This window comes from Rattus norvegicus, chromosome 5 (genome assembly GCF_021556685.1).
Source record: "Rattus norvegicus strain SHRSP/BbbUtx chromosome 5, alternate assembly SHRSP_T2T, whole genome shotgun sequence".
Classification (NCBI taxonomy): domain Eukaryota; kingdom Metazoa; phylum Chordata; class Mammalia; order Rodentia; family Muridae; genus Rattus; species Rattus norvegicus.
Genome location: NC_141538.1, coordinates 131138333 through 131152679, shown reverse-complemented (window position 1 = coordinate 131152679; position 14347 = coordinate 131138333). Strand labels below are relative to the sequence as shown.

At 37.3% G+C, this 14347-nt stretch overlaps 1 protein-coding gene across 4 annotated transcripts in view; it reads right to left on the bottom strand.

The window, feature by feature from the left end:
* Positions 1–13710, bottom strand: part of Agbl4 (AGBL carboxypeptidase 4) — a 1315938-nt gene extending 1302228 nt beyond the window's left edge. For 3 of the 4 annotated variants that reach the window (XM_087659984.1, XM_087659985.1, XM_087659983.1), the window contains exon 1: positions 13535–13710. In XM_087659984.1, coding sequence (XP_087516110.1) covers positions 13535–13568 — 34 coding nt within the window. In that variant the 5' untranslated portion in view covers positions 13569–13710. 4 annotated transcript variants of the gene reach the window in all.
* Between the last annotated feature and the right edge of the window lie 637 nt (positions 13711–14347).

Sequence of the window (14347 nt, the reverse complement as noted above, 5' to 3'; positions counted from 1 at the left end):
AACTATTGGTCAAATAAAGATGCATACAGTCTACAGCAGGGTAGAAGAAAGGTAGACGAGATTTCAGTTCCAAGGCTTGGGCTCTGAGGAGGACCATGAGCAAAGAAGAGAGAAGGTGGAGAGAGGAGACGAAGCAATGGCGTATGAGAGTCGTGGAAATCATGGCCATGAGAGCTGGCTAATTATAATTATAGTTAAGAGCTGTGCTGGTGGGGTAATTGATGGAGAAGTATATTCTAATAACTTAGATGTCTGCCCAACTCTAGTACATTATAGGCCTATTATAAATATAAAAGATGTGTGTCTTTCAGGTGGGAACTGAATAATGTAAGGTGGGGAAGAAACCCCCAATTGAGATTAAATATTTACAACATTGACCACTTACATCCCCTCCAACTCTGCTCCCAAATCCATGACCTCCTCTTTTAATATTGATAAATATATAATACATATGCAACCCTACACACACACACACACACACACACACACACACACAACCTACTGACTCTGTTCAGCATTGATCATACATGCATGTGTCCAGATTACTTGAGACAACCAACATAGAAGGTCATCCCTGAATAAAACTGACCTCCCTCTCTCATCAGCCAGCTGACGATACCTCTTTATCTAAGGGTAGTACCGCATGGAGTTTCCCCCATTAACATTAGCGTGTTAACTGGTGCTGTCATTATATACTCCTTGTCCAGGAATGCTATACACAGAGGATAAAGAAAAGCTGTTTCACACACAAAAACCAAAGACAGACAAAGCAATCACTAAAAGACAAAAGTGTGTGTGTGTGTGTGTGTGTGTGTGTGTAATAGTAGTAATGAGAGATTTTGAAACTTTAAACTCATATCCTCCTAACTGCCAAACTTAAATGCAGCAAAGAAACTTCAGAGATAAATTGCACCATAGATCAATTGTAATTAACACATATTTCACCCAATAGATAAATAAAATACATTATTCTCAATACTGTGTAGAACTTTCCCCAAAATGTATTACATTAAAAGCCACAAGGCAAACATCAATAATTTTATAAACAAACTTGTTCCCTGCATTCTAGCAAACCACAATGGAATACAATGGAAATCAATAAGGCTGCTCCCAGGAAACATACATATATACATACATACACACGTACATATATACATATATATATACACTTATACATAAAACAATACACTGCCTAATAAACAGTGAGTCACCAAACTCATGAGTGAGAAAATGTTTTAATTCCTACAGAAGACGAAAGTGCAAACAACTATCAGAACCTCTGTAATAGAGCCAAGCAGGTCTTACAAAAAGCCCATACCAATAAGCACTCACATTAAAAAAATCAGAGACCCGGGAACTAGGGGGAGTGGAGGAAGGGGATGCTTTAAAAGGAGAGACAGGAGCTCTGCAGTTAAGAGCACACGCCATTGCAGACAGCCAGGGTTGGGTTCTCAGCACTCATGCAGTGGCTAACAACCATCTATATCTCCACTCTCCTGCCTCCACTAGCACTAGCCAAATATGTAGGGTACATACATACATACATACATACATACATACATACATACATACATACATACATACACACACTGGCAAAATCCTCAAAACATAACAAAAAATCTTTTTGAAAATCTGAGATTCTGTTCATTTTTTTAAAAATCTCAAAATGAGATATTTAGGTATATTTTTAAAAATCAGATAAATAACCTGATGGTTCACCTCAAAGTTCTAGAAAAATGAAGAGATAATCACAAATGCTGGAAATGACAAGAAATAATAAAAACTGTGTCATCTCTCTGCTTCCTGGCTAGCCATTATGTAACCTGCTCTACCCTGTTCTTCCCATTATTAAAAAAAAGGGGGGGGGGAGCCGGAAGCCTTAAGAGAAAATAAGTCGGGCTGGAGAGATGGCTCAGTGGTTAAGAGCACCCGACTGCTCTTCCAGAGGTCCTGAGTTCAATTCCCAGCAACCACATGGTGGCTCACAACCATCTGTAAAGAGATCTGATGCCCTCTTCTGGTGTATCTGAAGACAGCTACAGTGTACTTATATATAATAAATGAATAAATAAATCAAAAAAAAGAAATTAAAAAAAAAAAGAAAAGAAGTCCTTCCTCCTTTCAGTCACCTCTGTCAGTTAATTTTGGTCATAGTGAAAAAGTAATAGATACCAATGTAAAGGTTACATTTCTTTTTCATATTTTATATTATTTTAGCTACTTCTCTAATTTTTATCAAGGCTTATTGTGGTACTAATCATAGTGGCAGGCTTTAAGTTATCTAAGATCTGTCGATTTCTTAATCATACAGCCTTGAGTAACTAGACAAGCCAAATAAATCCATGAGTCTCATTCTTCATTGTAAAAAAAATGATCATGATGATGATACCTTTATCACTGTATATTAAATAAGTTTTAGAATTCCATAACATAGAGCAGACATCTCACAACAGCTTTTGTAAATCATGCACACAAAATGTACGGAAATATTTAAAGTGTTGTAAAAATGATACTTTAGTAATCACTAATACACCACATAAAGATCTTGCACAAAGTCTTAACTATCTGAAAGAATAAGCCTAACATATTCATTACAGAAATAAGTAACACAGTATCTGTGAACAATAGTTGACCAATGTAAGCTCTCAATAAATGTTTAAAAATGTAAAACTGGAATTCTCAATAAACCCTCAGAGACTTGGTGTACTACCTATTCCAGACTACTAAATGTCTATAATATTTACATATAATGCCCTTTCATTTGTAAGACAGAATATTATACTGTATATTAAAAGTATCAATTATTCATGTTTTGAGACCAAAGACCTTCATACAATGTTATTAGAAGCAATATAATGTGAATTGCCCCTGTAGTACATTACTTTTAGTATATATACACAAATTTATAGTTCTGTGTATACATACAATATATATATTTACAGATCATATTAGTTTCAGTATATTTATACAATTTCAATATATATAAGACAAAAATTATTTACAAAAGTAAACATCATAATAGTTTAATATTCAGTTTTTATATAAAAATTTCTTCATGCCTCAATTTTTCAGGATATCTAAATAAATATTGATTTTTATATCCAACTTAATCTTTAGATAGCATGTATCCATATTTATACACTTGACTTAACATGTTTCGTTGGTTTTCTTTCCTCTCCAGGTTCTCTTTCAGAGTTAGAGTTCATGTTTCTAACAGCACCATCATCATGTCCACACACCTACTTCATTGCTACCTGAAATTCTAAGTACCTAAAATAAATCTATCCTTTCTCCAATTAAACCATTTCCATAGATGATTCTCCTGTTTCTGTCGATTAAAGCTGAAGTTTAAGCATATGTCACTTTTATCTCGTGCTTCTACATCTTTTGAAAGATACATATATGGAGCAAAAAGTCCTTTGGAGGTAACTAGATCTTGGAGACTCATCACATGTGTGAGCTTAAACAAGTTACCCTACCAAAACAAACTAATCTTACAGAATTGTATAAAGCCTAAAAGCAAGCTATGCAAGGCATTTTTAAAAAATCATGGATATTCAGAAATGCTGTCAAAGCAATTTCTCTTCCTTCATCATAGTCATCAAAAAGTACAGATACTTTCTTTGAAAATGTCCTCATTATCCTTTCTTATTCTAGGCCCTCTCATTTAAATCCTCCCCTTTCAGGTGTCATTTAATCCCCACCCATTTAAGACAACCACCACAAAGCAGTCAAAATTTTCAGAGTTCTAATCTTGACTAGCATGGTAGCTTCCAGTAGCACAGAAACTACTTTGCATTAATTTCTAACCCATAAATGTTGTCATCTTGGCTCCTGGTGCCTAAGTCCCATCCCTAGGACCTCTGATTTACTTTAGGATTCTTTGAGAGACTTTGGTATAAAATCGCCACTACTTCATCACATAATTTATTATGCCCATCTAAATGTTTCTTCTTTAAGCTTACCTAATATCCTATACTTTTTCTTATTCCAATATTCCAATAGCATTTTTAATTAAAAGTCTGGCTCTCCCCACAGGATACTAATTGCCTTTATGTCATCTTAAAAGGTGGTTGTACGTTGTATTTTGCCCTATAGTTTCTCTAGGAGAATTGAAGCCTAGCATTCTCAGTTTCACACTTCCTTTTAGATCATTACTGTTCTTTGTTAAGTATTCTTTGTTGGGAGACAAGCCATAATACCAGCCTATTGCTCCCCTGCCTATAATGAACTGTCCTAAAGATCCTTGTGATGCTGGGAACAATGATTTATCAACAAATATAACAGAATATTGCAATCACTTGCTCTATCCATGAACTATACCACCATATAAGAAGAACATTGAATACTATACATTGAATTTTAAAATGTACACTAAAATTAATTTCATGTCTTCATATTTTAATGCAGCTGCCAGCAGATTTAAAATGATCTGTGTAGATTACATTTGTGGTTCATGGTGTATTTTTCCTAGACAGCAATAAGATAGAAGTTTCCATTCCGACTTTCTCAGGCCAGAAGTCTAAGCCTTCAGTGTGTTAAAAGATTAGTTGAATATGAGTTGATATCTTCCTTACTTTAAATTTTACAATCTCTATTTTACACAGATAGTATACTTTTTCTATTTCTGATAAGTCTTAAGTGTATCATGAAAATTCATGCTTTGTTATGATTTTGAGCTACAATGTCTCTCCGAGGCTTACTGTGCTGGCTTCCCCAACACAATATTCGGATACAGGGCTTTTAGGAACTGATTGAAGCAGATGTCTCTGGCATAATGAAAGTATTAAAACATTGATGGATCTATAATTTAGCATCATTATTGAGAAATTGTGAAAAATAGAAGGCTGGGTTCTTTTATAACAGCTTCCTCTTAGACTAAAACCTTCCATCTTCTAGGGAAACTCATTGAGACATAGATAGTTACAGGGAGATCAAACAACCTGATTTTAAGGGGAAGACAAGATTCCATCCTGGGGGAAGCTCATTAAGCTCACAAAGTAACTCAAAATAGCTTCAGGGAATACCTAAAAGTTACCAGATGGATTGGTCTCCTCCCTCCTTCAACTGTGCTTAATCATTAAGCGCTACTCGAAGATGCTCTCAAACAAAGTGAGTGCCTAAGAAGACTAGCAGACCAGCCTACCAACCTGGAAGCAACAGAGACCACCTAGGCTGCCTAGAAGAAACAAGGACCAGCAGAGCTACGGAAGAGGCTCAGAGCAACATAACATAAGGACCCTTCCAACACGTTGAGAGCCTATAGGCTGTGTAGTGGTTTTCCATCTCAAGTCCCAGCTCTTGTAAGCTGTCACTCATGCTGGGTGAGCTGTAACTGAGTCCTTTCTGGTCTTCACCCATATACCGAAGTATCACCCCAAAAACTCATTGGTTCATCCAGTTGGATTTTGACAATATCCTTGTGTTGGTGTGTTCTCTATCCAGTGCTACTTGACATTTGTTCACATCTCCCTGGGAACAGCATCACACAACAGGGGTTAAGCTGAAAGAAGTGGGTTATTAGAGACGTGCCTTAACCCCAGCCCCATCCTCTTTGTTTTTCTATCTCTCTCTGCTTCCCAACTGTCCTGAGATAAACTACATCACATACTCTGCCTCACTGTGGTCCTCGTGACTAAACCTCTGAAACTACAAGCCAAAATAGATCTTTTCTAGAAATTACTGTTCTTGGGTATTTTCTGAGAATGCCAAAAACTGTTTCTCCATACCCAAATTACCCTTTTACCTCTCATTTTTTCCTGTCACAAAAATACTTGATGCCCTAACCTAAGGAAAGACTATATGCTTGATGATAATGATATTCGCATAACCTAAAACTTGGAAGAATAAAATGTTAGATATGCATGTATCATTCTAAATAGAACTCTAAGAACTATTATCCTGTTCCAAGATTGTCTCTTTTCTTCTGAGACCAGAAACATCCCAGGTAGAAGCTATGCTATCACCTGACTCCTCGCATGAGTACATGGAAAAGGTGATAAGCTGACCTACAGTGGACAGGTAAATACTAGCAATAAATAAATGATTCTTGTTGCAGACAATTGGGGGTTTTAGTTACTTTTTATCACTGTAAAAATTAACCAAAAGCAACTAATGTATCATATCCTTTGAACAGAATCATTCACATTCTTTAAAGCCTACCTTTAGACCTACCATCTCCATCAGTTTCCCTAATAAAACCATTCATGAATTAGCTTTCTTTCCCTTAAATTTCTCAACTTCGGCTGGGCCATTTATTTCAATCCTACTTTATTCTCCTAAATGATTAATGTTTAAATGTGAATTATATATAACTGCTTAATAATTGTTCAATGTCTTCCAGCATCACAAAAACAGAAAACCAGATGAATGCTAGCTTTTGATGGAAGCGTACTTCTGAAAAAAGTTCGAACCCAATCAAATTTCTAGTTATATCAAATAATTCATACAAAATATGCAAACATGAGAAGGTTATACTCTACCAGAGAGATGCAATCAACAAAATGCAGGAAAAACAGCTGCCTTATTCAAACAAGCAAACGACAAAAGTTGAGTTTCTAAAAGAAGGATCCTCTCTCAGGCTGAGGCTGGACCTCAGCATAGTATCATTACAATACAACAAAGCCCTTGTTTAGATGTTTCCCAGCCCAACAAAATATATCTGATAGGTTGATCCATTGTGGCTGGTGTTAGTTTTCAATCTCTAGTCTAAGATAAACATGACACAGTGTGGTAGAAAGAAGAGAGATACATCTCAGCTCTTTCCCATTAATGCAACTATGTTGCTATGAACACTGAAATGAAGAACTAAGACCATCTAAGCTGACAACTGCAATGTTTTGGTTCCATAAATTAAAGGTTAGTCCTACTAGAAAATTGCCTTACACTGTTCTGCTAAATTATATTGAAGGACTGATTATAAATTTCAGCTTAGTGTTATGGTTTCCTCTCTGTTGCTATGATAAAAGATTCTGACCAAAGTAAACAAATTATTTGACTTATGCTTTTGGGTCACAACCTACCATCAAAAAAATCAAGCAGAAACTTGAAGCAGAAACCTTGAAAGAAAAGTATTTTCTGTCTTACAGGCTCATATTTAGCCAGCTTTCTTATTCAGCTCTGGACCACCCATGAAGGGAATAGTGTTGTCCATATAATATTAACCTATAATATTAACAATCAAAGCAATCCTCAACAAACATGCTGACAGGTTAATCTAATCTGGTCAATCCTTCTATTGGGACTGGCTTTTCATTGACTCTAAGCTATACCAAGTTTACAGTTAAGGCTAACTAGGACAAATAGGTACAACTAAGCTTAGATAATTAGCCCCATATTTTGCTTGTAAATGCAATTGGAAAATATGTAATACCCTGAAGTCAGTTTGCTAATATTTACTTTCCCAAGAGTGTATCCTAGTTGTGGCCACAGAGACCATCCAGAATGGGATTTAATCATGATGGACTACAAAATGAATGGATATGGGAAAGACCAGTATGGTCCTTTTAATTTCCTGCTCCGACACTTTTTTTCTTACTAAAATGATATACACTAAAGAAAGGAAAGAGTCTTGTGTATGTTCCCACTCTCTTTTTATGGCTCTAAATTGATTAATAACTCAATGTGCAATTGTAAAGCTATGACTTGGGCACTGTGAAGGTAGCTAGATATATTTGGGTAATGATCATTTTTCAATTTAGTTAATAGTTCTCTCTTCTTTCCAGAACTCAGACTGAACTACAGCATCTCTTTTGTTCCTTTATAATTTCTATATAAATTTTTTGAACCTATAAAATTATTATTTACTTACACTATTCATATGTGATACATTTAGCATACATTTTACAGCTTTATCCACTAAAAAGGTACAATCTAGTGACACTGAGCACACTGACAGGGCTGTGCATATATTAACTTTCTCTTAGAACTTCCACCATTCTAGGCATAAGCGCTATGTATACCCTCCTGTTCTCTCATTCCTCCAGTATTGGTAGTCTACAGTCTACTTTCTATAATATCTTTTTTAGACTTTTCATGTAAATTAATTTTTAAATTATTTGTCTTTGTTGCTGTCCTCTTTCAATAAGCATAGGGAATAGGTGATGCTGAAGGGCTCCACGTCACAGGGCCTCAAGTCTAGGCAAAGAACTAGGGAAAACTAGAGAATGCTCAGCATGGGGGAAATGGTCTTCCCCAGGAAAGAGCCCCTCCATCGGTTATCCAAATCCACAACATCACTTCCAAAATCAATACAGGTAACATGCAGACTGTGTAGATTAAATCTTTATTCAAATACTGAAAAACACAAGATCATAAAGTTGAGAGAAAGGAGAAAGCAAGGTTTGAGGAAAAAAAGATAAAGGAGGAAATGATATAATTATAGTTTCAAAATATAAAAAGTATTTCAATGTTAACCTATTTGTAGAATATTAGAAGCCCATTCCTGTTTTTCAGGATGAGCAGTATTCCTTTTCATTGATAATACATTTGGTTTCTTAGCTGGCACATTTTATACTTCTTTTTTATTGTCTATATAAATCATAAATTTGTATTTTAAAAACCTTAAAATCTAGAAATAATAGACTCTGAGTGTGTATGGAAGTTAATGTGGTAGTAAAGAGAAGACTGGCAAGTGTAGTCAGACATTCACTCATCCATAATTACTTTGTGCTTAAGATAAATTTGCTTAGAAATTCGTAGCAATAACATTTTCAAAACTGAGAAAGCTGTACATGAAAAATTAGAACAATATGGCTCTAAAAATATATGAATAAGTTTCTGGGGCCCTTTCCTCAGCTCATAAGCCAACTTCCATCCTTAGGAGTGCCTGCCTGCCTTCCTTCCTTCCTTCCTCCCTTCCTTCCTTCCTTCCTTCTGTCCTTCCTTCCTTCCTTCCTTCCTTCCTCCCTTTCTTAATAAGCAGTCTATTTCTATTGCTCTCATTCCATTTCCTCCTGACACCTCCCTGGATTTTTCACCTCACCTATACTATGTTTTCTTTTCAACACTAATAAAATTGCCCTTGAACCCCAAGGAAGACTGTATGAACAACTTTGAATGTTTATGTAAATTTTAATTGTTTATATTTTTCAAAAGGAATAACACTTTCAAGTAACAGGAAGAGACGGTTTTAGAATTAGTGAATTTAGTGATATTTTCAAATGCTTCCAAGGATTGTTTTACTTTTCATGAGCAGCTATGCTCTTAAATTTATATAACTAACATTAATAAAAGTATACATTTCTGCCAGTAATACAATTCTTGTATTTGTTATGAAAATATAAAATAGCCTTTTAAGGAATTTGGAGGATTTTTATTTTCAAGGGTTTATTAGGAATGTTGAACAATGTAGGGGTTTTTGTTTTGAGTTTGAGACAGAGCACAGACTTTTTTTTCTACTTCTGGCCACCCATATCTTGTCCTTTCAACCTGGATGATTCACAAAGCTTCTAAAAAGCCTGTTATTTATCAATAAGAGGAAGAATACTGTGCTAACCCTGCTGGGCCACATTCTTATGGGCTCAATGAGTATCTTTTCATCGGTAAAAATAAGCCCATTAGACAAGATGCATCATCATGTGCATTAGTACGAAACATCTCTTTATTACAGAGGGACCCGAAAGGACGTGTTTTTAAGGATCTGAAATCTAGTTGTTGCTCTGCTGGCTCATTTTCATAATACAACCCACATTACTCTTTAGGTTGGTCTACACTGCTACTTTTTAAATTTTATTTTTCAGATTATGCCATGTTTTCCTTCCCTTTCCTCCCACCAAACTTTCCCATATGCCCCTCCTTTCTCTTTTACAAATTCATGGTCTCTTTGTTCATTACTTGCTATTACACACACACACACACACACACACACACATACACACATGCACCCACGCATGCACGTATGTGTTTGTGTGTATTACCAAATGCATAAATACAGCCTGCTCAGTCTGCTTGCATGTATGTTTTCAGGGTTGTTTGATACTGGATAATCTATTGATACGATCTTCCCTAGAGAATACTTGTTCTCCCACTCTCAGCATTCCTTGGTTGTCTGAAGTTCTCTCTATAGAGCTGAGATCTCCCTCACCCACTTAGCATGCTTCTTGTCCTGTTTAGCTTATGCTACAGCAGTCAGATTGGTCACGTTGGTGAGACTTTAAGGGTGTAGCTTCTAGCATTACTAGAAGACACAATGTCACAGCAAACTCCTTTATCCTCTGGCTCTTACAATCTTTCTGTCTCCTCTTCCCAAATGATCCCTGAGCCTTTGCTGTAAGAGTTGTGTTGAAGATGTATCAGTTAGGACTTGTCTTTACAGCCAGTCTCTATGTGTTGCACAGAGAAGTTTCCTTAATGAGGGGTATAAGGACAGATATTTAGAATGAAGTTGGTTTAATAAAGTGATGGTTGTAGGTTCTTCTTCATAACCCATGACTTTTCAAGTGTGTGTGTGTAATAAACTTGTGTGTGTGTGTGTGTGTGTGTGTGTGTGTGTGTAATACTGCCATATATATGTATATTGTGTGTTATAGGATTTTTAGGTAGATAATTATGACTTTTTCAGACACTCTCATTTTTACCTTCCTTATTTGTCTCCCTTTATCATCCCTAATTAGAACCCACGTTTTTCCTATTCTCTCCATCAGATCATTGTACCCTGCTGTTCCTCTATCTAATGCTCTATGACGTCTCTAGCGATGGTCCTTTTTTTAACTCTCCAGGAGTTGCTCTAGAATGTGTTGTATGACATGCTATATAATGTTTTGATCATATTTTCTTCTGTTTCCTCAACTCTTCCCAGATCCATCTCCCTCACCCATCCACCCAACTTTGTGCCTTCTTTTTTTACCCATCAAGACCAATCTGTGCTACTTCCATTAGTAAAAACCCACTGCTATTATTTCGCTACGTGAACTTTATACTATAGCAATTGCTAATAACATGCATGTTCACATTATCTAGAAAACTCCTCATTAACACTCCTTTCCCAGTTTACTCTAGAATCTAGAATCTAGATTATATCAGACTGACAATTAAAATTAACCGCTAAATAAGGATGGAGATGGCATAATAAGCTAGAAGATAGCTAACCTGGGTTTTCCATCATCAGTTTTCTCATAGCAAAGTAACCAATGACCTGAGTGTTGCTAGACCTAGTCTCCTACTCCCCGTTTCATATCACTGGGAAGTACTTAGTCTACTTATCTTGAAGTACTCATTTGATTGTACTCTCCCTGGCCATACCTTCTCAGTCTCACTGGAAAGTACTAAAATATCTCAGTTGACCCTGGGCCTTTTCTCCCTCTACACAATTGTCCACATTCATAACATAACTATCTCACTTCCAAAGTAAAAATCTCTATGCAAGTTCAGATATAAATTCAACTGCTTTGCCAATATCTCCACTTACTTAGGTGGCTGAAGATTACCCCCTCTTCATATGTCAAAAGCTAAATTTGTGACCTTCCCTCCAAACTTATCCAAGATCTATTTTAATGTTCCCTATCTTTGTAGTAGCACAACCAACCCTCATTGGAAAAAGATAGAAAATGATTAATCTCTGATATCTCCCATTGCACTGAGTTCTATCTATTTCATCTACTGTGTCTCATTTCTTCATTCCTGCTATTATCTTCTAACAGGTTCTCCCTATATACGCTCTTGTATTAATACTTTCTACCACAGCAGAAATACTGTTTTCAATTATTCTAGTGATTCTACATTTCCACTTAAAAACTGTTGTAGTTTCCCCTTAACCTTGGACATTTTGAACAAAATTACAGTACTATAAGACCTGGCTTTGGCTTTCCAGCTCTCTCCTCCCATTGCCCCATGAGCTCCCACCCACACTTGTCTCCTTTAAGATCCTTGCAAAGTATATTAATACTTTTTTGCTTTGAGGTCTTTGCACTTGGGTTCTCTCTGCCTATACTTCTCTTTGCTCTCTTCATTTATCCAATCTCTATCACCTTTCCAGTAAACTATCACTTCCATTCAATCCAGTCATTTCTTCATTGAGAACATATAATACACTAGATTTAGTTCTAGACCATATGAGATTAATAGACAAAGCAAAGCCTCTGTACATTTTATAGATTAGTCAAAGGAGAGGGATAATTAATGATAAAACAATCTATTTACTTATATAATTGATTCAAGTGGTATAAAAGTCAAAAACATCAAGGGAATCAAGAGGAAAGAGTTTGCAGTGCCTAACTTGGTATTGGACAGATAAGATAGTTAGCATTTAGTAAACATTTTAAATGGATGAATGAATAAGAATGTTCATGTTCATAAAAAATTTTCATAAAAAGCAACAACTGCAAATTGAAGAGAAGAAATAGAGAAGACAATCTAATAGAAATCATACAAAGCTTAAAAAATAATAATGTCTTGGAATATTCTTGATCATTTCAAACAGTTTATAGTTACTGTTCCTATACTGCATAGCCTTATAACTAGTGTGTGTGTGTGTGTGTGTGTGTGTGTGTGTGTGTGTGTATTCAAACACAGGCATGCATGCACACACACAGTAGTGTGTGGGTACTGGGTCACTCTTATAAGCATAATTCATAATGTCTAATTAACATGTACATAGGGTAATATATATAGCCCACTTTAACTACCCACCAATCTGTATATCCCAAAGTCACTGATTTTCTATGCAAACACTGATATTAACCCTTAAAGTTTCAGCTGTTCTGCCCTCTGCCTGTTTTACAAATAAACTCCTATATACAAAAGGACTCTTGCTTTATTTTATTAGCCTGTAAAGCATGTTGGTTACTAATGCCCTAAGTCCAACCAAACCCACGAAGTACCCTTAGAAACAGGATCCTGGGTTTCCATTCCTGTCAGAATCCCTGCTATTTAAAGGCTATCTAATACAGAGATAGGACATGGAACCCTTTAAATGACCTTCAAGACCCCAAATCCACTTATGCACAACTTCCAGCCTCCTTTGGTTGGGTGACCCTTCAAGTCTTGTCTTTTTAAAGACATACAGGAAGATTTGTATACTTTGTGTGTGACTCCTTGGTGGCCCTTAGAACTTTAGAGTTCTCTCAAACACAAATATTCTGTATAACCTCCACCTCTATGGAGCCCATATGGAGGTAATATATCTTCCACATAAACTTGCTTCCTCTCTCCAATTCCAAATCATATCCTGCACGGATGACTTCCAAGGTACCACAAGAGTTTGAACACACTCCTTTTCCTGGATTTTGACTCAGTCCCCATCACAGGTGCCACTAGATATTATGGGTCCAGTAACTTCTCTCCAAGCCCCTTCTGGCCCACGCTCACTCAAGAATGTGCACACTCCCCCCACAGCCGTCCATCAGCAGAACTTTGAAATTCCCTGCTGGCCACTCAAAGAGAGTGACCACACACTCCCAGTGAACCCTGACCCTGAAGTAACCACTGCAGTACCCTACAAGGACGCCTCCTCAGGGATAGGCGATGAAGAGTTCCCAGTTCCCTCAGGCCCAAGACAGGCACTTCAACCTTCCCCTGCTCCACGGCCCTCACAGACCTGCCTCTGGCGCCGTCTGGCTCCGCTCCGCCATTTTTGTTGTCTGTCAGTCAATGAGCCCACGCTAAAACCACCGGGCCCTGGGGAGCGAGCGGTGGGATCCGCGGGCTGACAGAAAAGGCTCCCTCAGGAAGACGCTGCGCAGCGGTTGCCAGGGAAACCAGCCGCCCCTGAGCGGCCGGCTAGGAGCAGGGGGCGGGGCAGAGGAGAGCGTGCAGCCGAGGCTCCGCCTCCCCGCACGAGCGCAGTACCTTCAAGCTCCTAGGTGCACCCCGCACCCAAACCACAGTAGTTTGGGGATTGAGTATGCCCCGCCGCCTCTGTCTGGCCAAAACTAAGTCTACAAAGATGACACTTTATTGCACCTGGGTGCCAATCAAAACGCCTGAGTGGGTGGGCATTTCTAAGGTTGGTGTTTACTCTAGGTACTCTAGGATAAGTTTCTTAATTTCCCAGCACTTCTTCCCTTAATGTACTTGCCTTCATGAAGATGCTGAGTGACCTGTATTCAACTTACAAATATTGAAAACTAATTGAGTAATTAGCACAACCAAAGCACACAGAAGTCCTAAGGACCCTGGCTCTAGCTTCCTCTGTAACTGGGACATTAGTCTCTTAATTTCCATCAGAATGACTGTAGGTTGTTTTCTGTTGCTTAAATGAAACTCTCTCTGATTTCCTAGTTCTGTTTTCCTGGGCCTAGCTGACTTACAGAGTTTGGGGAAATGCCTTGATGCAGAAAAGAAAAAAGATCATTAAGCTTTTTAGGTAAAATGCTAAGGACTTGGCCTATGTATTCGATATTCATTCACC